General features: G+C 46.5%; 1 protein-coding gene across 1 annotated transcript in view; it reads left to right on the top strand.

Moving 5' to 3' along the window:
- Positions 1–4,524: 4,524 nt before the first annotated feature.
- Positions 4,525–26,172, top strand: part of LOC102691165 (transmembrane protein 132C) — a 193,101-nt gene continuing 171,453 nt past the window's right edge. Inside the window, exon 1 of the mRNA XM_069182131.1 lies at positions 4,525–5,195. Within this exon, the coding sequence (XP_069038232.1) occupies positions 5,111–5,195 (85 nt within the window). The 5' untranslated portion in view covers positions 4,525–5,110. The remainder of the gene's footprint in view (positions 5,196–26,172) is intronic.

Raw genomic sequence — 26,172 nt, 5'->3', positions numbered from 1 at the left:
CCTCAATTGGTGGCGATTGTCCAAAGTCCCACAGGTCCTCACCCGGTGACTTCGCTCGATCAGCTGTTGGCTCCATCCGTCAGAATTCCTCGTTTCCAGGTCTTCATCCACTTCCTGGGGAACATTGAGGGGAGGCTGGATCCTCATCTGCTGAAGACCTGGACCCCCCTGTCACCCTTGATCATCAGACGGAGGTTTAGTGCTGGATTCTCTGCTCCTGGAGGGCCTGGTGTCTTCTGGATTTTTGTCAGCTAAGCTATCCTTCTTAGTTGATTCCACACACAGTATATAAGACTTTCTTCATGCTTACTCGAAACATTCACTTAGCTAAAGGCGGTGATCTAGAAGAACGTTTCAGATCCTGTTTAGAGGTATTGCAATGCCACAGTTTAATTAGGTCCACTAAGTAGGTGGGAGCTCGGGTCGGAAATGGGGCTGAAGCCAGTAAGCTCCCAGGGTGATTGAGACTTCCGGTTTAGGATATGTGTGGAACTCGGACCTGAGATCAAATATTAGGAAGTTTTTTTTCAAAAAAGGTTTCCATCCATCGGTGGATGTTTCGGATAGTGCTCATAATCAAGACCTAAGCTTTCTCTGTGGCACTTCAGAAAGCGATCCCCTGACCTCTGACCCCTCCGTTGACCTTGAGCACCCGTTCCAGTACTGCCGGGGAACCGATGCTAAAACCTCCTGGGCGGCAGAGAGCCGCTCGAGGAGTGTTAATAGAATCAGTGTTTACCCGTTGCGGGGAGTGTGTGTTACGGTGGCAGGGTTGGTGTCAAACAGGCAGCAGGAACCAGCCTGGAAGCACAATCATTCCAGACATCTCCGCAAACACAGACGAGCTTCCAGGAGACTAATACCCGACTAGCAGCACACAGCCTGACCCCCAGCCCGCCGCGGTGTTCGATGTGAGATTTGTGAGGCGGTGTGAGCCGCCCCCACTGTGGCGAATCTGTCCATCAAAGAGCCGGCTGGTGACCGCACACAGAGAGGCAGGGGAGGGCCAGCCGAAGGAGCCCGAGCCTGGCTTTCAGAGACTGCCTGGCAGGTGGCTGAAAAAGGAAAGCCCTGCTTATTCTTACGCGTGACGGAGGAGTCTTTCCTCTCATGACAGGCCTGCCACCCACCTGTTTAGATCTTTGATCTGCCACCTTTGAATACGGCTCTGAATTTGTTCCTCGCTGTTAGAAATGTGGCAGAAACAGGAGCGCCGGCCCGTCTAAGTGTCTGCAGATTCCACCTGACCTGACCCAAGGGGAGAGACTGACACCTGAAATATATTTCTAACAGGAGGGTGAACCAGCTGTTTCGGGTTTGTCTTGCTCACGATGCTGTGTAAATACAGTACGCAGCCATGGGTGGCATTGACCGGGAGAGGAATATAAATACAGTTACACAGCTAGCTGGTTGTCATCTTTTTTTTTTGGTGCACGATTATTCAATTCATTTCATTTTTATATAGCGCCTTTCACAACAAGGTTGCCCCAGGGCCCTTAACAAAGCAAGTGACCATACATGTTGTGAACACAGCACAGAAAAGACCAGAAGACAACGGAGGAGAGGAACCAAAAACTCCTCTGTAAGGAGAAATAAAAACCTCTAGGGGTCCAAGGTCAACTGGCTGCCCAACCCCTTTGAGCATGCTACCATTATAATTTAAATAAAAGGAAATAAATGAATGAGGGTATTAATCCATCCATCCATCATGTCTTCTGTATGTCAGTACTCCATGCAGATCTCTGTAGACCAGCAAAATCCTCCTAAATGATAGCTATATCCACAATGTCCCTCTTGGAGCTGAAGATTCCATAAAAACAGCTCGGATTTTATCTGCATTGTTTTGTTTTTTTTGCATCACAGGACTCTATCAGAACCAAATGAGGCGCCGAGCAGAAGCACAGAACAATCCACTGCAGGCCTAAGGAATGATGCAGAGGGCACCTGCTGATCTCCTCTGTGATATTTTCAGGATCCTTCCAAACCAAAGTCCCTCTGGGAACCTCGAAGGCTCCAGGAGCACAGCAGGCCTCAGCTGGCTTGGCTATGGAACCTGGAGAACAATTCCCCTCCAGTTCTCCGAGGGCTGGGAATGGCGCTGTTTGGCTCCGGGGGTTGAGAGGTTCGGAAGAGCCGGATTTGAACCCCATCAGGGGCACAGCTGCACATACTAACTTCACTCAACCTCAAGCCTGGTGCTAACAACCCTTCTAACCCAACCCTAACGCAGGAGTCTGCAAGAGGCCCCAGGTTCTGTGAAGCCCTTCACCACCTGTGTGATCTCATTCTTGGCTGAACTGCACCAGAGCAAGGCCTTTTCCCAGCGGTCTCAGGTGCGAGAGCTGGAGACAGACCTGCTGGATTGCTGCCCTCTGGGGCTGGCGATCTGTAGCCCGGCCAGAGCCGCAGCCCGAAGCCCCGACTGTTAAACTCGCCTGGAGTGCACGGCCTGCAGAATCAGCGGGTACAGTACCTGGATAAACCAGGGGCTTTGAACTGGACAGGTCTGCTGCTTTCCTCCGCAGAGCTGGCCATCCGGTGGAGAACAGTCCCAAGGCTGACGCACAGCCGGCGGACGCAACAAGAATTAATGCACCTCAATAATACTGGCAATTTTTATTTCATATAGCGCCTTTCATGATGCGTCACAGCTGGGCGCTGTGCAATTAACCAGTGCCAACAGGCAGGCATTTGAGTCAGGCTTTGAGTCAGGAAGCTCACCACTTGGATCGCCTTCTAAATAGTGAACCAGGGGTACTTTCTATCCAGAGCAACAGGTAAGGGTCTCTTCCCTGCTGAAGAGAAAAGAGACACAACATTTCAGCTGTGGAGCCTTTTTGTAGGAGTCACCTGAAGAAGGCTCCACAGCCGAAACGAGTCTCTTTTCTCTTTGCAGCAGGGAATAAACCTTTACCTCTTCCTTTGCGGCCTAAGCATACTGCTGCAGCTCCCTGCTTGCACTTTTTTAATCCAGTTCAGTAGCAGGGAGCCGTGGGGATTTCAGACAGTGCTACCAGTCGAACCTAAGCTGCAGGCTTCGTCAGTGTCAGTGCCAGCTCCTCTTCTCTGCGCCGTCTTCGGTTTGCTTGACTCGGAGGCCGCACTCCTGTCTGGGAAACTGAAACTGACTGTCTTTAGGAGCACTTGTTTTTCCAGTCACTAACAGGAGTTGAAACCGCTTAAGATAATTAAAACCTTGTGAGGTCATATATTCGGTTGCTACGTAAGAACCTGGTGTGGATTTTGTCTGCTGTATGACTTTGATTTACTTGAACGCGGGCTACGATAATCACCCGTTTCAAGCGCTTCGTAGCTCTAAATAGGGGTGTCGGGCCTGTTCTTGCAATTACCACAAGGGGTCGCTGTGGCTCCTCCGTGCAAGTGCAGGACCCATCAACTCGCAGCTGCACCCGACCAGCAAATGTGAAGTTGTTCCACTTATCGGTCTAAATTCCAGAGAGATTTAAGATTGAATGGTTTACAATTTAATATGCCCACAAGTGCTTTCTCGGGTTTTTATGTGGTTAGAGAATAATAAAAACGACATGTCCAATATATTCTAAATAAAAGGAGAAAAAGAAGTCCCATTGTTCTTTCTGAAAGCCTCTGTTTCATAAATAGCTAAACACTGGGACTTGCAGACTCAGAAACTGGGTTCCTTTTCGTGTTTTTTTTCAGATAAAATTAAGAATATGTGGTGTTCAGCACCTGGAGGCGTCTGAAAAGCTCTGACAAATAAAGATGTGTGGTTCTATTCGTATGGGCACCGAGAAGGACACGGCATCACGGTACACACATATGAAACTATACAGGAATAAAGTTGTTCTTATCGCCCAGAGATAAAACAAAATAAGCGTCCAGGGTGGGTTTGCCGTCCTGACAAATGCCAGCGACGTTCTTTCTGAAGGTCGAGACGTTTTTATTAAACCTGCTCGATCAGACCGCCTCCCAAGTGTCACTCGGGACTTCGCTAGTGACATTAAGGATACAAACCCTTACTGCACCGCCCTGATGGAGATCTCGCCAAGACGAAAAACAAGAGGGTACACCACAGAGTTTTTATTTTAATTTTGAAATGGCAATCCCAGTCTCATCACACCGCCGACTAGAAGGTAGCTACGGTCGTCCGGTTAGCATCTCGCTTACGGAGCCCGTTCAGGTTCGCAGGAGATCCAAACGGAGCCGTGTGCGACCTCTGCCCGAGCGATGCGCCGCCACGGCTCTCCCTTTTCACGGGGGGGAGATGGCAGAAGACCGGGCGGCCCGGCAGAGCTCCGCATCGACTGCGCACAGCGCCGGACCCCACCTGCTAATTCTCCTCCTCGGCTAGTGCTTTCCTGCTCGCCGGCCGGGCGTTTTCTATAGGCACCCCTCCCTCCTCAGATGTTGGTTGGACACTTCCGTATCAACTCCGCCTCAGGGACATCGTCATTGGGGCTTCTGTGCTGTCAATTTAAAGTCCGTCTCCCAACCAATAAATAACCCCCCCCCCTCCTCCTCCAAAACACACACACACACACGTCCCGTCCCCCCCCTCCTCCGGATCGGAAAAGTCCATGCCTAAGTTTCAGCTTAGATCTGACAGATAAAACGAGGGACAGGAGTCCGGAGAAAGCAGCCGTCATGCGATTTTGGGGGGGTGGGGGATTCTCGCCTTGTGCAAGGAAATCAGAGTCACCTTGTGTCGTCGCCCCAGGGGGCTGAACGGCTGGCGCAGACGGGACGGATGGAGTGATCTGGTTAGGTGTTCGGCGGAAACGAAAACAGACCCCCCGCACTCCCTCTTTAAACTTTCCTGGAAGGAGCGGAGTCGGGGTGACTCGCCAGTCGGAGCTCGGAGCCTCTCCGCACGGAAATGCTTCGGCGCTGTCGACTCTTCCGCCGATTTGGGAATACAACGCGGAATGCTGGACTTTAAAAAAAAAAAACGGGGGATTTTCCGACGACCCTCCGAGCCAAATTGATCGCGCCGTAGCACAGATAAAGGAGAGAGCGTTCGGCGCAGAATTCCGTTTCCCGAGTTGGATTATGGCTCTCGAATCGCGTTTCCCCCAGTAGCTGAGATCCGCCCGCTCTTCGCTGCTCGAATCTAACCCTTCCCAGGCTTGAGATGAAAAGGTTACGGGTTGAAAAAGGGAGTATGCTGCAGACTTGCCCCGTGTTGAAAATGATTTTCTTGACTTCGTTTTGGAGAGGTAAGAGAGCGATCGCCACCGGATCACTCGATAAGAACTTGTTGCTGCAAACTTGGCTAATCTCTTAATAAACTTGCCTTAAAAATAGCGCTCCCCGCCATTCATATAAAATAAATGCCTTTAATACGCCGTTTTACTTTGCCTCTATCGCCCGTATTTCTTGATAGCCTTTTCCCACAGAAAAGCGGTTCTGTCATTGTTTTGTCTATTCAAACATGCTCATCCGCGCTTTGTTGTGCGTGTAACATTGGGGCTGGTATTTGACTGTAGCTTTTATATCCTTCAAGGTTCAGATATACACTTTTTATCTATAAGCGGATGAGCGAATGTTCTGGGTAGAATGAGCCGCAGGATGTAACATTCAGTTACAACGTGACTCCCACTTCACAACTATTCAGAGGGAAACGGCACGTTCAGGTTAATTCAAGGCTTAAAAGGGTTTTATATTGTTATTTCAGGCAAACCTACAGGTGCAAAAGCCGCGACAGAGAGGGGGCGTAGATTTAACATTTTATAAATGCCCCGAACCATAACAACATCAAGCACCAGCCCAAGAAGATCATTTTCATTAAGTAATTGTTTGGCACGGTATTCGTTTAGAAAACTTGTTGATGTACAGCGTGCTGGGAAACCAGTCCATTTAGATTCTGGACAAGGAGAAACATATTTTCAAAGGGACGGATACGGTTAACGCAAATAAAGTTACATAGGAAAGGAATCGGTCTATCCTTAAGATAGTGAAGCACTTTGAGCTGCCTCGCGTGTAACGCAGAGCAGAAAGGAAATAGTGAATTTTTGATGAAATTGTCCTGTTCTCATATAGGTTCCTGAGCGCAGGCTACAAAAATTGTTTTGCTCAGAAAATGGGTAACCTTTGAGTTCTGAGAGCTGCCTCCAAATCGGAGTTCTAGCATGGATAATTGGGTCTGTACCAGGAGCGCTTGGAGAGCTGGGCTTCCCCGAATCTTATTTGGAAAGTGTGCGGTTTTGAGTACGACAGAAATGAACCCGCAAAGAGCGACATTCCGCTCGTCATCTCCGCTTCAGCTTCAGAGCGAAAAATCCAAGGCGATCAGGAATTTCCTTATACAACACATTACTGGAATCTTCTAGTGTGGCTTTTATCAAGTGGGGTTAATCACTCCTTAATTCGCGAAAGGTGCGTGTTGTAGATCGGATCGTTGTTCTGCATCTAAACCCTGCGCCGCAAGTTTTCTTTATTAATACTGGCGCCCGTGGTGAAGTTCTCCGCGCCGATCATCGAGGTGAAAATTCTCAGTGCGCCAGCAACTAGCCAGGCAGAATGCTGCGCCAGGTGCAGTTCTGCCGAACAGAATGAGACAGCGTGATTCGAAAACGCGGCTTCAAAAGGCATGTAACCGGAGGCCTTGGAGCTGCCTGGTATCTGCCATCAGTGTGCTACTGGGATCGGTGTTTGATTCAGAAGCGGTTTTGCCAGCACAGCCCTGTTTGTCTTTCTATGCGTGTAAAAATTAATTTGATAGCGTGAAGCAACAAGAGGGGATAAAGACGAGCACTAAATCTATTTTTTTTGAGGCGAACATGCCCGGCCCTGAGAGTGCTGGGGTGAACAGCTAAACGCTCTAACTGGGAAACAGTCAGCTCCTGTTTACAAAGGCAAATGCTGGTCCAGAGGCCGAGGACACCTGTTACTAACGCGGGACGCAAGTAACTGGGACGTGTTGAGCGTTAATGCTAGTTTAAACACTTGCGCTTTATTGCCTATTAATCTCAAGCGGGCGCGATTAGAGGCGGTAGTTGGACGTTTTTATATGGTTTGAACGTTTTTATACCTGCTTTGAAGCAGGTCCTTTCTGCACCTGCTTCAAAGAATTAATTTAAAGCAGGCGAATTAAAACGTAATTACAGCTAGTGTCTGAACGTGAACTGTGCTTGCTGCTCTTTTTCCTTTGACGAGCTGAAGGCGTCTGAATTGCCTGTCATCCCTGTGCACAGCGATTGCATTAACTGCTGTTGGTTTTTCCTCGGGGTGCAGACCATGCAATATTCCCTTTAAGTTACTTAGAGCGTTAAGGCCACACAGGTCATTCACAGTGACCATTTTGTGACGCAGAGCAAAACACGAAAGCTGTCGTCTTGATCGGGAGTTCGGACAAGCCCGTGATTCCGCCGGGCACAGCGCGTCAGGAGCTCTGACCGCTGAGTGGAGACGACACGGAGGGACTGCGAAAGAGCAGTCTGGTGGTCAGTAGTATGATGAAGCAGGGAAGGGCCAGAGGGAGAATCCTGTTTCTTCACCGCAATCGGTTTATTTTTAACGCCCGTTCACTGAGGGTGTCCCGCCTAGGTTAGTCACGGCCTCCACGGTTATTCTTGAAACGGTTGTACTTGTGTTATCATGTTGCAGGGGGCTTTGTAATTCTCAGGAGCTAAAAATCCACTATGAACAAAATCAAAGTTTCTATCGAACCGTGTACAAGAAATCAGGGCGGGTAAAATGCGCACTCATTCAGCGTCAGCGTTTGTAATATAGGCTTAAATAATTAATGAGCGTCAAAAGTTTTTTTTTCTTCCCTTGTGGCTGTTTCCGTCTGGGATGTAACAAACTTCTACCCCTGCGGGGACCGTGTTTCTGTGTTTATAGAAAACCTGTACGGCCCATCTGTGAAACGTGAAAGATTTAATATATATATGGTCCTTGTTAATGTATTAACACGGGGAACGCAAGAGATACTCAAGTAGAAAACGGATTTTTAATGCTCCTAATCTCCAGATCAGAGAAATAAACACGATGTTCCCTAACCCTCTCTGCCTGGGTGTGTTGCAGAAGCAGAAGGGTTTCTGCTTCGTGTTGCGGTTTAAGCGCTTCAAGATCATTTAAGATTTCTCCCTTTCCCTTTAGAAGTGCTCAGGCGAGTTGAGGGGGCTCTATGCGCCAGAATGCTTTTCGTCCTTGTACAAAGCAGGAAAAAAAAAACAGTCTTCGAAGTTTCTGGAAGAAAGAAGGGCTAATTAATTAATTAACCAATCGAACAGGCCCTTCACGGCTCTGTGCGCCGGGCGGCCGGCTGGGTTCGCGGTGGTCTCACCCCGCGGCCCTGCCCTCTCAGAGGTCCACATGAACCGGGCAGCTCAAATTCCTATACATCTCTTCACGCGTCGATTTATATTAGCCTTGGAAAGGTTTTCTGTCTACCGAGGCCTTGGGCGACCTGCTCGCTCCACGAGTTATCCGAAGCTTTTCCTTTATCACGCGGAGTAATTACAGAATTATAGAGGGGCGGGAGAGGTGTTCACGACTCTGGCTGTTGTGGGGGAGATTTAATACCGAAGGGAGGTCTGGGCTGAGATTTCTGCTTTTCCCAGGGTTTAACTGCGACTCGCCCTAAAGGATAGTGTTTTTTTTTAGATATGCTAAAAAGGGGGACCCTTCTTTAAAGTGGGTGTGTGCGGGGGAGCAGACGCGAGTTCTGGCTGTCCGTGTTCCAAAGGGCCGAACCGAACCGCTGTTGGACTCGGACGCCCCGGGACCACTCTGTCTTTATAGCGAGGCCAACAGTGAACCGTTAACGAACCCCCTATTTATTATTTATTCTTGAAAATCCTACCGGCGCTGTAACGTTATGCCTAACCGAGCCGCATCGAAAATCTCTTATGATACGTTATGAGGGAGCCTGGCTGTGAAATAAATAAATATCCAATATCCAATTGAACTGTGATCGCCTTGTCCCCATTTATCATTTATGAAGCTCGTTTCATTGTGAGCCGAGTTCATTTATACAACTTTGAGGGTATCGTTGTTTGCTCTGGGGAGTGTTATAGTTTTTTTTTTTAAATTATACCCCGACGCTGTTGGAGTCCCGCGCTTTGCTGCGTTTTGCGGTTGAAGGTTCGGCTTGACAACACGCAGCCTTGTTCTTTCATTACCTGGTGATGACTGGTAATCAATTACCCCCCCTGTGCCAGCCGCCGCCACCCGTGGAAGACGTGAAAAGCAAACGGAATACCCACCCCACCTCATCTCCTGCAGTCTCACCGTACACGTTGCGTTTACATTACGAAAATAGCTGTATAATGTTCTCCATAGCTGCATATTGAATCGAATGTCTACCGCCAGCTGTACAGGTTTAACACTTTGTGGGAAACCAGTTTAAGAATGGGCCGAATCCTTTCACGATAGACTCAACGTTTTTGGAGGCTGGTGCCCTCCTGCACTCCCATTTTTAAAAAAAAACAATGTTTAGGTGTTTATATATGTGTTTTGCAAGAGGAATGCGTATGTCGCCTTGAAAGTAGGACAAATTGATGCAAAATACTTCTGTCTACGTTCAGAGAGGTGAGACTGGCTTTGTTTTTGTGGGCGACTGGATCACTGCGTCTTTTTTTGTGGCCCTAAAAGGAGATGAGAGAGGAGTTAACAGGTTATTAAAACCGTAGCACTCCTCGGAGAGGGTATTAGCAGCTGTTAGAGGCTGCTTTTCTCTCGATAATGAGCCCAAAATGAAAGTAATGACCCAACTGCGCGTGAATTTATGACACAAAACGAGGCATTTTTTTCAGATTCCGTTTACATGTCTCAATTCCATTCTCCGGGCGTGTTTGCGTCGGAGAGACGCTTCGTATCGATTTGCTTGAAGCCTTTAAGAAGATTGTAACTCCTTTTTCAGGTAATCAAGTTAAGGTAACCCCAATCAGGGAGACTATACTCCAGGCCCGTCTTTTCTCCGGCTACGTGCACAAGTTAATGTGATCATTACCATCAGCCTAATTGAGATAATGATCTGGGAGAACCGATGGAGATGATTATATAGTTACTTCGCCTGACCTTTTCTCCCCCATTCTGGAAGCGAGATCCTGTTATCGACGCTGGAAAGCGCAGACGGATATTATCCGGTCGCGAGTTTCTCAAATTGTTTCCTTATTAAGCGCAAGCGAAAGAAGTACAATCGATGTTTTCTTTGAAGTTCCCTTTAAAAGAACATCTTTTTTTTCTCCTCTCGATTTGTTTATCTTGTATTATTCGTCCACTGGAAACGCGGTGTTAAATTCCTACAGATTTTCTGATCGTTAACGGTGTTAACAGGATAAGAAAGAGGCGCTAAACGGGTGGCTATTAGTAAAGGACTTATTGTTTAATCAGGTTACCTAAACAAATTGAATGAAAAAAAGGAATAAATCATTAAATCAATGTGGCACTTTCATTCACATTTTGTGTGAAAGCAGATGTTACCAGTTTGTGACAGGCTTACCTGTCTGCCTATTCTTCTGCGAACAGCAACGCCGGTCACTTCAGATGCATATAACCGCATGTCCGTAAGATATTTCGTTGTCCTGGTCAGATTCCCCCTGGCCCTTACCAATCATGGCCTCCTAATAATCCCCATGTCTGAACTGGCTTCATCACTCTGCTCTCCTCCCCACTGAGAGCTGGTGTGTGTGAGAGAGGGGACTGGCACATCATCCAGGTGAGGCTGCACACTGGTGGGGGTGAAGCGCTTTGAGTGGAGTGTCCAGAAAAGCACTATATAAGTGTAAGCAGTATTATTCTAGTTCATTAGTTGAAAATTAATTATTAAAGGAGCATGCAAAATCTCACTGGGAATTTGCAGTGCTTGGTTAGCCCTAGTTTCAGTCTCCTGTACAGTTCAGAAGAACATAAGAACGTATACAAACCATCTAGTCTTTTTGGTAGTTGGTAACTAATTGATCAGAGTGCCTCATCTTGCTGTGTCCTGAAAGTATTCAGTCCATTGGCTTTAACAGCATGACTGGGTAGCTTGTTCCATGCTCCCACAACTCTTTGTGTAAAAAAGTAACGGAACAGTCCAGCACAGTTCTTCGGTGTGCTTGTCACAGGGGGCTGCCCGGGGGGTCTTTCAGATGCCAGTGTGTAGTTTTGCCCTTGTTCTGGAGAGTTTCCAGACGCTCTCCGTTCCTGCACTGACAGAAGGTGGTCTTGTCTGATTTCTCCAGCGAAATTCCAGCTCTCCCAGGCCCCGAGGAGAGAAACGGGCCACACGGCTTTGCGCCACGCCTGCTTGAGTCACACAATGAAATATTGATGTCCTGTTTGTGTGTAACACCCAGCGAACGGGAGAGATAAGGGAGAGTACAGCTGTCTGACACCAAACCGGGGGGGCTCAATACTGTCAAGAATTCTTAGGAAACAAACACAAGAGGGTGAAAACAAAAATCCGTGTGTCAAAAAAAAAACAGCCTTCGCCAAAGTAAGTGACTCTGACAGAAACAGTCAGCACTCTCCAATGGATATAAAGGCCAGGAAGAACTTCTGGTTGCTCTAAATATGGCCAACACATTTACTGACTTGTGCAGTTTTGTAAAGCAAACATATTTGTTGTCTGGTTTTATTCCAGTGTAAGAATCTCTTCCTGAAAGTCGCTGTGTTCCCGACAGAGTGCAGTGGCTTCTTTTTAACTTCTTTTGACCCAATTAGTAGGTCCTGATGAGTAAAGTGCAAATGAACATTGTCTCAGCCCCTTCTCTGTAGAAATAATGGCCGAACAGCCTTGTTGTAGAAATAAGATTCAAGATGGGATGAGTATTATGCCATATGTATGTTTTATTTCCCTTTTCCCCTTAAACAAGTTAGATTTTAAAAAAATCGAAACTGGCAAAGCAGGTATTCTCTGGGGTCGGTGAAGAAAAGTTTATCCAGCAAAAATCCTATTTTAAGTGCATTTTCTAAGTAAGACTAATCTTTTGTTTATGGTCTCGCTGCAGCACTGCGTAGCTGTTTTCTTCTGACAAGTTGTTATAAATAGGAGCAGAAAGACAATATGCACATTTCGAGACCCCATTATTTTTATTAGTGGGTTTTAAGAAGTTGGTAAAAATGAAGAATGTTATTCAAACCCGTGGAAAGCTCTGTAAAATGTACGTTTTTAACTTTTTGGGTCTTGACAGTAGGCCTATTCCCCTATGTCGAGTGAAAAGACACCATTCACTGCAGCTCTGCAGGATCAATGTCATGGCTCTGGCAAGACGCGCAGGGCTATTTCAGAAATCAGACTGGACCTCCGAGACTCATTTTGTGCAAAGTAGCTGAAATTGTTACATTGCGGTTGTTATTCATTTGGGTTCAAGACAATAAATCCTTTTTATTCAGCCCCTTGTCTTCAATAATAAAACCAAATAGCGGTTTCTAGATGTCTGCCTGAACCACTGTGTTGGTGTATCGCTGACATTTATTTTAGCACCTGAGCTGTTAAAGGGACGCGTTTTACTGTCGGCTGTATTTGGTCGTTAATTTATGACGCCGCACGCAGACCTGGCAGTGTCATTTGCTCGTCGCAAAAAAAAATTAGAGACAAAATCCTCTGATTCTTGGACCGAAACAAGGTCAGCTTTGCGGCGTTGAACTATTAAGCACAGGGCACTTTCAAAAACCCACCCAAGGTGATCGTTAGCAAAATCCCTTGGGCTGGGTCTCCGGCTGGCTTCATGAGGTGTGCTATGAATTCTGACGTCACGTAATGGTTAACATTTCCGTGTAAGAGACTTATTTCGTCCTGTGTTTCTCCATAAGTCTCTCTCCTGCTTGGTTGGCATCAAGGAACGAACAGCTCTTGTGTGTTTAAAAGCTCTTCCGTGACTCTTTGTAATGGAAAACAGCAGGAGCGCAGTAGAGACGCTTAGGAAAAAAGAGATTCCCGATAGCGTTATGTTGTTGTTCTTGTTTTTCTTAATGCGAGATGTAACTGTGCATTGGGAATGAACTCCTGTGGCTGTGTTGGCCAGGCTGGAGGAGACTGTGCAGGACTGACCCGGGAGACAGTCGGCTTGGCGCAGGCCAGAGGCGTGTGCGCTTTTGAGGGCAGGCGGGCCAAGACTCCGAAAACAGCTTGAAAACACACTTGCGGTCGTGCGACGTCGCTAAAAATAACCTGGTACAGTAAATGACATTGAGAACAAAAGTGGGCGGGCCTGAATACGGTCAGATGTACCAAAAACATTTTGCGTGGAAAAATTGAAGGAAACGGTGCTGCTGTTTTTTTTTAATTATAATGCACGCCAGCTGGAGCAGTGGATTATTTCTGGTAAAGCGCTAATGATCAAGTTCAAGGGACCGAACTCCAGTTAAGTTCACTTAAAGCACTGGCGCACAGTGCTGTGAGCGACGATGGCATCTGTCTCCTTGTCATTGCTGATTTTCAGTTAGCAAAATCAAAACCATAGATGTGTTAAGACAAAGAAAGCTTGTGGGAAAAGTACCTTTAGCTCTTAGTTCAGTGGTTATGCTTTCTGACTGGCTCGACTCACACATCCTTAGAGAACTACGCCTCTGAATATCAAAAGCGTTTGCGCAGCACGACGTGTTTGTGCACTATTTTGAATATTCCCCAAACCTGTGTTGTTAAGGCAGGATTTGTTCTAACCTCTTAGTTTCATGCAGTTATTTACGTGCCTTATTTTTATTTATGGTGTGTAATTACCACCTTTTGTAAAGAGTAAAAGAAACCCAGCGGCGTGTTGTCAGTGAGATCAATTTGTAATTATTGCAAACTGGAATCGCTATCGTTATGCAAATGGCGTTAATGACGATTTAAAAATACCGGTGCCTCCGTTCTGCGAGTTTTTTGGTTGTTCTCAGGAGACGGTTATTAAATTATGTGCCCAGTAGAGTTTCAGTCGCATGTCTCACACTAGTCTAAGAGACTCGGATGTTTCAAGAATCTGTCAGAGACACCCAGTCCAGTTTTGATGAGATTACAGGCCTGTTTCTTCCTAGACACTTTCCTGACGTTCTTACAAGACAGAAAGTCAGGGATGACATTTCTGTCAGACCAGCAGTGTGCAAACCAGACAAACTATTTTTCTTGTTTTTTTTTTCTCGTGTACATTTTGATCCGCTGAGTACAAACTTCTCTTTTCCCTCTGTAATTTGCAGTGCCTTTTTTCGTGTGGTTTTAGCAGATCACCAAAGCTAAAGATGCTACTTTAAATAAGGAATCCTGCTGCCCGAGAGACATATTTTCTTGCTGTTTGCTGGAAAGGAGTGGTGGGGGGGAAAACCGGACGTTTTATTTGAACGTGTAAAAGAGTGAAAACGATTCTGCCCCTGGAGCTAAATGCTTTTGAAAACTGCCCGGAAGCCATGTTGGCACCGGGAGAATCCGAAGATGAGGTTTTTAAACGTGAAGATGCCTCTGTTTCCACTGGAAGGAAAAAAGCGTTTATTTTGCCTGTTAGCTTTTTGTGGGTTGTGTTTTTTTTTGGGGCCGCTCTGCTAGTCACCGTCTGCTTCATGACCTCGGGGAGAGACAAGGAGAGGACCAGATCTCATGCGGCTGTAGTAGTTGTTGTTACACAGGTGATTAATACGGAGCTGTGGGAGGTGATTCGGTCTGTCGTGCTTGGAAGCCTAGACTCCAGCCGGCCTCGGCAGACTGCACCGGCACTTCCTGTGGGTCTCCAGTCACCTTGTAAACGGACAGCAAGGGGGCAGGACAGCCTCGGAAGCCGGCGGACGTGGCTCACAATCCCTTAACTCGTTTGTCACCCCTACCGCTCAGGCTGACGCGGAGCTCTCCACCTGCTGCAGGTCCTGCTCAGCTTTTGCATGTTCGTGAGTGTGCATAAGCATGCAACACTTTTTTTTTTAAAAAAACAACCATTTTGCATCACAAAAGCACTTCTGATCCACGTAGGCAATAACATGCTAGCCACGCCAGAACCAATTTAACTTAAAATAATTTTTGGAGTCCCTTGAGTCGGAGGTTACTTTTACAGCTGAAGAAGTTCTACCAATTTTCAGGGGCTCTGAGGAACGCGGCCTGTAAGAGGCTTGTGCAGTGGGCGTTCTCAGGCATCTTATTTCAAACCATGTGGGGGCTTTTTGTCAGTCGCTGAATACAGGTTCTGTTCAGCTTTCTGCCATCATCCCCCTCTGAGTGGCACTGAGAGGATGACCACACAATAGACTCTGGGATAACGTGGGCATTTTCTTCTGAAATAAAAGGCGACTGGTTTGTCGCTTTGCAGTGCGACACATGTTCTGCTTTGGGATTTGCCGAAGGGGGATGTTTGCTGCTGTGCTTTCCTGGCCCTGCTGCAATTGCTACGGGTCCTCTACATTTAAGCCCCCTGACACGCCCACCACCCTTGGGCACACCCATTCCTGCCGTGGACACGCCCACCAGGAACATGGACTGTCTTGCCACTTGCGTTGTGCGTTGGCCGGCTGGAGAGGGTTAAGAGCAAAGAGATGCGCTTCTCCCGGCACGTCGGAGCACTTCAAACACTCCCGGCGGGCTGTTTAAGTGCCGTTTAGCGATTCTCCTCCGCTCTCCGAGAAGTAATTAAAGTTTGTGTGAGAGAAGCACTTTAGTAATTTTACTGTCAGTTTCCCAGCCTCGCGCTAACAGTCCTGCAGCGACGGAGACCTCCCCTTCGTGTTTTGCATTGCGCACATTCCCGTAGACGCAGCCCTCCGCTTGCTGCTGTTGCGCAATTCCGCGGCACATGTCTGAGATGCGTCTACCGCAGGCTCAGGCTGCAGGCTGGGCCGGTCACCCCTGGGATCTGCACTGCTGGGCTGGACGGTGTGCATTCATTAACCACACAGCTTCAGGCCATTAGCGTAATCGTCAGATCTGTTTTTTTTTTTGTTTTGTTTTGTTTATGGGGCATCCCGCCTCAGCAGTCGCAGAATTAATTACAGTACTGTATGCGAGGCGATAGTCCCTTTCAAAGAAGCTCCCCAACGTCTTTCCCGACAAATCCCCTCTCCCTAGTGCAGGTCGGCGCCTCAAACCTTCGCTGTCCTGCTGCCCAGCCAGTGATCCGTGCATCTTAGAGGGATTTAAGAGGTAAATCAGGGGGAAGAAAGAGAAATGATTGGGATAAATCCACGGCTCTTACTTTTAAAGTGCACTTTTCTTCTCTGCTGCCTGGCAGGGCTGAAAAGCTTGTAATTGCATCCCGAGAGTTGAAGTGAAGCAGAGCTGTGATCAGAGGTATACTAAGCTATAGTGAATAGCTCTCCCCCCCGTTTTAGAAACCCTGAAAGAGTAATTCCGAAAGGATTATGACTGATTTATATGTTGCACAAAGAGATGAATCTGTTTTTACTCCGCGCATGCGCGCGTGCTATTATTTACTTGTAGCCTTGCTGGATTTGAGCCGATCATTTATTTTGGGAACATTTCACGAGTTCAAAGTCACCTTTTGCCGTTTAGGTGGTTGCTTTTAAAACGACAGAGTCGAATGTGTTTTTAAAGTAGAAGAAAAGAACTAAACGTCTTGATATAATGTCATTTGTTTTTTCCTCCCCATAAAAAAAGCTTAAATGAGGCTTAATTATATAATGATCTCCAGTACATCACAGTAATTGTGAGTGGGATGCTTTCTTTCTTAGTGCCAGCCACATGTCATGTGTGGTATACTGTGCCCTCTATAAATATTGAGAAGACAATATCAAAGCTGTTATTTTTGCTTTACAGTCAATTTTCATTTGTGATCACGAGATTATTATTCTGTACCTATCATTTATATATATTATACATTTCATCATATTAGAAGAAAAATAGAATCATCAACCCGGTCAGTGGCCATAAGTATTGGGACAGATTCACTTTATCTTACAGAGTGCAGAAGTGAGTGTTTGCTTACATATCCCTTTGAAGCAGTAGCTGTGCAAAGTCCCACTGAGCTCTTCGGCTCTTTGTAATCATTTGAAATGCATTGCCAAACGTTTGCTGCAGTTCTTGCTTCAAACATTTTCAATATTTCCTTCAGCGTTTAGACTGCTGCTCAACTGGCTTTAAATCTGGTGATTGACTTGACCAGTCTAAGATTTCCCATTTTTCTTCTTGATTTTTTATTTATTTATTTGAAGGGATCCTATTCTGCGCCATCAATGGAGCAGAAAGGAGACATGCTACTTTTGGATTTTATTTAAGCAAATGAAAAATTCATTTCCCCTTGTCTGATGACTTAGAAAACGCCCTGGGTCGGTGTGTGTCTCAAATGGCAAATGCTTGCTGAGGTGTGATGTAATTAAACTGTAGGAGACGGACCAAGGATAGTTTGACTTCGCAAGGACATTTACCTGATACAGGGCACTCTGTCTGTGGGGGGCACTGGGAGTGGCCGGTGGGCTGTGTGGGGGGCACTGGGAGTGAAATGAACTTTTGTCTGGTAACTAAGGATTGGGTTTTGTGATTCTGTGCCTTGGTTCCCAAAATTGAAGAATGTAGGGAATCGCCAAGTTGTAACAAGTTGTCAGGCTGTATATGTTCATAACCCTTGAGCAGCAGTGCCACAGACCCTACATCAGCTCTCAGCACAAGCTTGTTCCCCTCTTACCCAATTATTGGTTTGACCACGTAGAGGGAGGTGAGCCTGGGAATTTTTTCATGCACTGGGAGAAAGACTCTGGTCGTGGGTTTTTGCCTGAATATCCTCAGGGTGCAGAATAACTTATAGCTCACTAAGGCTCAGTGTTTTATATCACTTATTATTTTAATGCTGCTGTCAATGCATTGCTTTCGCTGTCAGTCTTACTTAGGGTACACAGTAGGCGATTCTGCCACAAACAAACATTTGTTTCTTTATGGCAGAATTCATCACAGTTTCTTTATTTGAATATGTCTTAACTAAACCTCTTTCTTCTCTATAAAAAGGCTTAATGCTGTGTGGCAGTGTTGGCCATGAAGGCGTTCTGTTTTCTGAAGAATCCCTTTCTCCAGTGTGTCAGTCATGGTGCTGTGGTCTCTCTCTCTCTCCCTCTCCCCTTTCTTGCTGGTTGCTTCTGCGGCAGTGTTGAATGAGCTGCTTCTTAGAACTCGTTTGTGATCGTCACTTACCCTGTGGAGATGGCTGTGAAGAGTGGCCCACCTCAGGGGGAACAGCTGTCTGGAGCTGTGGAACTGTAATAATATCATAGGCCATCTTTAGAGTTGTCAGGAGTCATCATTGCCAGTTAAAGGATTAACCTTCCCAGGATGCATTTCACACTCTTCCTGGGCTACAGCTTTTGCAGCCCCTGCTACTCAGGAAAAAATTCCTGAGGGTGGCTTTAATCTAAACTGTCCTGTTTTATTCATCTTTATTTTAAGGGAGGTCTAGAACAAGCTGCCCAGTTGTATTGCTGGAGAGGCCACCCTGGCTTCTCTCAAAGCACAGCTGGATCAGCTCCTCCAGTCAGGACAGGAGGCACTACTTTACAGAAAGGGAGGTGGAGGTCTGGATCAAGCTGCCCAGCCATGTTGTTGAAACTGATAAGCTGACTTCTTCCAAGATCCCTGGGTCAATTACCCACCAAACGAGCTAGATGGGTCCAACAGCTTCCTCTCTTTTGTAACTGCTGTGATGTTCTTATTGTATGTTGTCATGGCTGTGGCTTAGGATAACGGAGGCCACCCACCCATCCCTATAACAGAACTACCACAGGATCGGCAGTGTGGCCTGTTAGTTGGATTTGTCATGTGAAGGCATGATGCACCAGCTGCTACAGCAGAACACAGAACGCCCGCTGTACAGCCACCATCCACTGGGCACCTGCACGTGGGCCCATCAGGAACTACGCAAGGGTTTGCTGGTTCTTGCGAACGCAACCTGCAGACAGGGCGGTGAACAGGTGCTGTTGGAGTGAAAGCAGAATGGCGGTCAACTCACTTCACGTACCCGAGCAGAGCTGCAGAAGGGAGATCTGTGCCCTTGTCAGAAGTCCTCACTTTCTGAGCAGGTTAGAAACCCCGAACCTACTGCCTTTCCCCAAACACACACAGAGTCTGTCTTAATATAGACGGGGAAAACGATTCTAATTAATATTCATTTCCTGAATCCAATTGATCTTGTCGGTCTCCCAAGACTGGATTACATTCAGATGAGTTCTCCTTAAACACAGCCCGAGTGGCTTTAGGGTTACACAAACAGCATGCAGATGAGTCTGATTGGGAGGAGGCTGGACACAACAGCAGGGTGGACTTGTGCGTTTGTCAGGTTTTAATACTTAAATCTTCCCGCTTCTACTGAATGCAGCCCTGAACGGACTTATCGTCCCCTGATGTTTCACCTCTTGTTTCTGAAGGCTGCAGGGTCTCTCTCCGGTTTGGGATTTGTGCTGTATGCAGTCCCTGTAAGACAGGCATAGAAAGCTTGACTGATCCAGTGGATCAGATTGAATCTAATATTGCACATATGGTAGCAGTTATTAAAAGATTAAATAACTACGGATTTGCAGCTTCCCTCTGATAAATATCTGGATATTAGGGGTGGTAAACCGTATGGTGACCCAATATAGTGTTTTACAGAATTAGTTTGCTGTTTTTTTTTTATTGAAGATACAGAGGATAGGGCTGTACTGAGCACGGGCTGCACACAAGCTCTTAATGCAAGCCTTATTACAAGCCCTGCTTTCCCCTCTCTCCCGCTGGGGAATTTGCACTGATACCTGGCTGGTAGAGCATGAAACTCATAATCTCAGGGTAGTGGGTTCTCTAATAACCCATACTGGGCAGCAGCACCTGCGTGGGGCGGTGTTGGCGGTCGAGGGTCACATACTGTATCTGTGACAACGGCAACAACACCACCTGCGTGGAAGATAGGTCTGGCAATCTACTTCCGTATCTTGCCATGAAAACTCTATGGATAGCGATGGTGGAACTATCCATAGGGTCGCCATGAGCCGATACCGACTCGACGGCACTCAACCACCACCACCTGGATGCCTGCTGCTTTTTCTCTCTCTCGTTCTGAGTGGTGGCACCTGACCTCCTTGGTGTGCCAGGAGCACTGCATCTTTGATACCGTTTTGCTGACCTGTGAGATGGATCACCTGAGGTGACAGCCCTGCAGCGCTCAAAAAACAGAGAGGAAAGCGTCTGGTCTGTGCGGTCCTGCGTTTGGCCTGCTTGTGTGGTGTGTGTAGTTATCAATGGGTGTGGTCTGAGCTCGAGGCTCCAGGAGGCCCTCGACACACTCGTGCAGCAGGAGAGCTCAGGGAGAAAGTTCAGTCAGGGATTCGTCAGACTGAGTGATGAACTAGCCCTCCCTGTCCGGGTCAGCAGTGGGGAGCAGATTGGTTCTGTGACGTATTCCGTGGGGAAAAAGACCCTGTGTGGAGTCGTGAGAGAGAAAACCGAATTCCAAGGCGAATGTCATCCAAACCGTGAGGCTAGAGCGAGGTGGGAGATCCGAAGCAGTGGGTCGGAAATCCAGGGGGGTCACAAGAACGAACAAGGAGTCGGAGTAAGTCGCTAACCGGATACGTAGCTCTGGCTGAGGAAACCTCGATAGTGAGCGAGGACAAGTCGCAGAGTGGGAGTTTAAATAGACAAGGGGAGGGAAGTTAATTAGTGGGTGATCGGGGTGCTTGTGGGAATGCGACGCTCTCTGCGTCCCTGCGTGCGCATCCTGGGAAGTTCAGTGGCACCAGGGCTGGTCTGAGAGGCCGGCGGTCTGACCCGAGAAGGAATTCGACTCTAGAGGTGCTCTTTCTTTTTGGAGGTGGAGAAAACACTCAATTCTCTTAAGGTTTTGCCTAGCTAGAGGGTTATTCTACCAATGGTGGGGACGGGAGGGCAAGTCTGCTCGGAGTGATATTTGGGTCCAATGGAAAAATGGAAAAAAACCCACGAAACGTCATCGGAGGTGACGTTGATGAGGCGCCGCACAGGTGATATCCGATTCCTGGCACCATGGAATCGGCCGACGTCGTCCGGTGAATTCGGACCCGATCGTGCTTGTTAGCATTGGCGTCTGGAAGCACTTCAGGCCTCTCCGCCTCTGTGTCTGCACCCAGGGAATAGCCAACTGTGCTCTCGCAGCACAGCGAGAACAGATGTACCGGGGTACTGTTTCCTATGTAGATTTTGTTTGCTTCAAGTACTGTTTGCTCTACAGCCACTTGGGAGTCCTTCTAGATACATTGCTGGCTTGAAAAGGAGTCTATCTAATTGTTGGACACGGGCCCTGACCTGAATAAGACCCCAATCCCAGTGTCCCCTCAATGTGCTCTTTTGTTTATCTCCTACACCCCCCCCTTCACTTTTTTTTTGTTTCTCTCAGAATCGCGTTGCTTGGCAACTACTAAACACTGACCTTTGCTTTCCGGTGCCCAGAGTAGGGAGGCTCCTAGGTGCTCCAATCTGAAAGGCTTGTAAAATGAAGGTATCGGTTCGAGATAGAGGAACTTTGTCTTAAAATGCTGTTCATTAAAAAGGGCCTTGGGCAATGTTGTTAGCTTTCTGTCTCGACACTTATTTACTGACTGCTTGTGCCTCTGGAGAATTCATTCCAGCCGATGAAGTGCTGGACGGGGTCATATTATTATTATTATTATTATTATTATTATTATTATTAATGCTGATGATGAAATTGGTAACAAAAAATATAGCTCAGCTTTTAAACAACATTGCACATGACTACAGACAGGGTTTTTGTGATATTAGGAAAGAGACAAATGATGAATATCAAATAAAGTGGACCGTTGCATTCTGACATTATCTCCCGTGATACGAGATTTTTAAAATGGTTAGCTTAAAATGGTCGTAAAAATTTTAATGGTTTGAAATACAAAAAAACTGTACACTAAAGACATTATCTGGCATTTAATTTGCCAGGATTTGGTGTGGGTCTTTGTCACAGTGTCGTGGGGAAGCATTTCTTTTCTATCGTTATAGCATGGTGGTGAAGATTCCTCTGAAAATGACATTCAAAGTCTTTTTTTACAAAATGCGCGCTGAATGAAACATGCAAAACGTGGGCTTTTAGCGGAAGAACCCAAAGGTAAAACTCTCGAGGCGTTTTGAGACATTGGTCCGCCATGTGGGGGATTAAAGCCGAAGCCGAATAAAACTGGCCAGCTGACCTCTGGGTGCTGTCTGTTGTCTGGGGAGGGGCTGTGCACATCAGACGTGGGGCAAAATGTCGGGGACACATGCAGGACCTTAGGAGATAACGCCTCTGGTTTGCAGACAGCAGAGAGAAGGCCAAGAAAGCAGCTGATGGAAAGGAGAGAGTGAACCAGGGAAAAGCAGGTATTATGGTGATATTGAAATGCAGGCCCTGTAGAGTGGACGACACTGCTGTTAGGGAGAAGCTCATGGTGGACAGCCCAGTGGCATAATGGATAGAGTGCTAATAGCATGTTGTGTTATTCACTCCTCTCAGCGCCTACTTTCTGAGGGAGAACAGTCAGCCCTGGTATTTTCCTAGCAGGATGTCAGAAACATAAAAGTTAATACAATCCGCCATTAAAAATGCACTTACTGCCTGCTGCCCTTGCAACAGGAGATGGAACTTTGGAAGGGGCTCACAGTTTTCCTGACTTGAGCAGATCCGTCTTTTTTAGCTTTAAAAGCTGCACTTGACTCTGGATCATTGCAGATTCAAAATCTATTGCCTAACTACTCTTGACAGGTTAAACGTTCATTATAACATATCTGGGAAATCAAAGCATTCATCCAAATAAAAAAAAAGACCCTTTTTCCAAGCAGGAAGCTAAAGGATTTCCACTGCTACTGTTTTCTTTCTGTACTTGGTAAATTAAAGATATTCTATTTTTCAGAATGTTTTAGCATGTTTTTTTAATTTATTAACTATTTGGAAGAATATCTTGCCGTAGGAAAAGTTAATGTGATGTTTAGCAGGACAGGGGATATACAAAGTGTGTTTATGAAGAAATCGCATGAAACTTGCAAAATTTACAGATCCTTTTCTGGTAGGTAATGTATGGGCCAGAGTCAACATAGGATTTAATTTTGCTATTTGTAGGAATTACAATTTTCTAGGAATGTGTCTGTGTTTTCAAGTAGCACAGAAGATGTCACGAGATTCTTTTCAATCAAACGTGTGCTCTTTGGTTAAATGGTTTTTTTTATTTAAAAAAAAAATGCAATCTGAATCTGAGAACTCCGAGAGTGATACTAGAATCAAAGTGCCCAGGTGTTACATTTGGGATTTAGAATTTAAACTATTTGTTTTAGAGAAGCTATCAGGAATAGACTTATCTGTTTGGGCTTCCAGAAGAGATACTCCAATTTTAATATGAAAGTGTTTTAGAGATGACTTGAGGGGCTTGGAAATTATGTTCATTATAGGAAACCACAACTTCACCACTTGGTCTAAATTAAATGCAGCGTGGGTAGATGTACCTAGAAGGACAGTGTTTGTTGAGGCTGGGCTGGAGCTGGAGTGCTTTTAATACCCCTTGCGTGAAATCTAAGGAGGGGAAACGTAATTCAAGCCACTGGCAACTTGTGTAGCAGGAACTGAGCGGAGGTGTTGTTTACAAATGGCTTGCAATTTTTTTCTGATGGAGTACAGCACTTAGTACATTGGATTTTTGTGTACTGCTGAAAACAAAGGCAATTAAGGGGTAATTAATTCACAGTGTTAATTTGAAACGGCACAATTTTTAATAAATATTCAGGACGCAGATAGCTGATTTAGTACTTGTGAGAGAGCTTGTGCTGTGAAGTGTGGAGTTCTGTGCAGCTTGCTGTACTGGAACTGTTGGAAAAGATCCCCCAAGCTTTTTAAAAAAAAATATTACATTGTGATACTGAACGGAGAATGCAAAGGCAAATGTATTCAAATCGTATAGCTACCTGGATTTCCAGACTCCAGGAGGAATATTGGGAGCCTTGAAAGCAGTACCTAGCTCACCTACTGGGATTTTACACTGCCAGTTTGCAGTTTGGCTTCCTAGCAAAGGATTAAAATCAGAATGTGAAAACAAAGGCATCATCCTGCCCTGCACCTTGATAAAAAAACCCATCTTCAATCACAGACGGACTGAGGCTATTCAGGATTTGGCAAAGCGGGGCATGCAGAAATTAATGAGGCACCTAGACAAACAAGAAATGAATTGCATTCTTGTGTATGTTGCAGTAACGGTTATTATATTACAATGTAACAACATGTGCTTTGAGATTCTAGTAGAGCGAACGGCGTGACGGAGGTACTGAGCCCTACCTGGGATTTCTGTTTGTTCCAGCGCTTCGCTTAACTGGACTAACGAGTTCAACAATTAATAGGGGTTAACAATCTGTTAACTTTGTAAGATTTGAGGAGTCACTTATACAACTAAAAGCTCAGCTGGTGCAAAACATATGTGGGGTGGTCTCCAGCAGGTATGGGGGGTCTCCAGCAGGTGTGTGTGTGTGTGTGTGTGTGTGTGTGTGTGTGTGTGTGTGTGTGTGTGTGTGTGTGTGTGTGTGTGTGTGTGTGTGTGTGTGTGGGGGGTCTCCAGCAGGGGTGTGTGTGTGTTGGGGGGGGTCTCCAGCAGGTATGGGGGGTCTCCAGTGGGTGCGGGGGGTCCCCAGGACCAGGGCTGCGAATGCCTGCTCTCAGTGCTCTTCTGACAGCGGTACCCTCTGGGAGCTGGGAGAGGTAAGGGTCAGACCTGAAGCCAGACAGCCCTGGACAGACTCTCTCATCAAAACCATGACACCTCAGGGTTTGTCTTGCTTTGTCTTCACAGCTGCCATGCTGGAGTAGCTGGGCTCTGCAGTTTGTGGCTGCGGTAGGTTCCCTGGGCCTGAGTGCGATCTTCCCCAGGCTTGTGTGAGGAGGCAAGGGTGAGGGAGAACAATGATATAAGGCAACCAGTCCATTTCCCTGTTAGCACTCAACTCTATTCTCAGCTGTTTGTTGGTTGGTTGTCTTGTTGAGCTCAGTTGCTCAATGACTAAGAGACACAAAACAATCTCAGGGGGGACACCGGAGAACAGTGCTGTCACCCAATACTACACTGGAGACAGCAGCGAAGAGGAGTGTGGTCTACTTTTAGAGATGGAAAACAGTAATGTGGTAGTAATAATACATCATCATTGCTATGCTGCTTTGCTGGGTTTGGAATGTGTAGAAAATGTGGGATATCGGTAGTTCTACCTTATGTACATGGCAAAAGAGAGCTCTTCAGGCTGTACTGTATCCAGAGTGGTTTTTCTGAGTACTTCAGAGGTTGGGAATGTTCTCTACGGTGAAGTTAGAGAATCTGAAAACAGTACAGTGCCTCTTTAAATATTCATTGGTTTCTGAAAGATACTCTGTGAACCGTGTTCATTTTAATTAATCTCCTCTGTTAACGTGGTATTTTTAGCTGTATTGTGAGCCTGGTGCATCTGGTAGCTACAGCTCTAGGGTAGAGGCCCCCTGGTCTGATCCCTGTCCCTAAGTGGAAGCTGTAAGGCTAATTATATTTACAGTTAATTCACAGTTCAGCTAACAAGGCTCCTGGCCATTAGAAACTTGTGAAAATAATTGCAGCCGGGACCGAAGGCTTCTCCTGCAAGAGCTGCCAAGTGAGTCTATAGCAATAAAGGAATATAGCAATTACCCCTCCCCCCAAAAAATCCCAAACAGCACATTCTTCTGCGGTACTTTTTGTCTTGGAGGAGACAGTATTGCAAAGGTCTGATCCAGCTGAACTTGTCTCAAGATGATCCTTTGCACTGTTCCCATTAAAAAGGATGTCAGTCAAAAATTACATTTTTGTTTAGTGCTCTTCCTGGGCCAACTGGTTATCTGTGAACTCAAGAGGAAAATAATATAATTTCCCTTGAACTTCAAGCAGTGTAACCCCCTCACACACACACACAATTACACTCATGGTTTGGTTTATAAGTCTTAAGATCTATTTGGAGGAATCTTGCTGTCCCAGTCTTTGTAAAACATTCATCTATGGAGAATAAGAGACACTTGCATGGAGAGACGAGCCATATTAAGAACGGCATCTTGAGCACAGATTATATACAATATCCCTGCAAAAGACTTAGCACAAAATGGAGCAATCACCAACATCTCTGCCAGGTAGCCTGGCCTCACGCCAGGGATCATGGGAGCTTGACACGAAAATGACAGCTGCCCTGTGCTTTAGTGACTTTTAAAAACGCCCCTTTAATTGGTGTCGCCTCTGCTTGCAAACCTCTGGAAGGTTTCGGAAGGGCTCCACGGAGGAAGCCAGAGTAAGGGGCGTGGTGAGCCGGTCCGGCGCTTCTCTGGTAGTGGGTCGAGGAGAGTTGGC

The sequence above is a fragment of the Lepisosteus oculatus genome, chromosome 22 (genome assembly GCF_040954835.1).
Source record: "Lepisosteus oculatus isolate fLepOcu1 chromosome 22, fLepOcu1.hap2, whole genome shotgun sequence".
NCBI lineage: Eukaryota > Metazoa > Chordata > Actinopteri > Semionotiformes > Lepisosteidae > Lepisosteus > Lepisosteus oculatus.
Note: the sequence above shows the minus strand (reverse complement) of the source record. Positions and strands in the feature narration are given on the sequence as shown.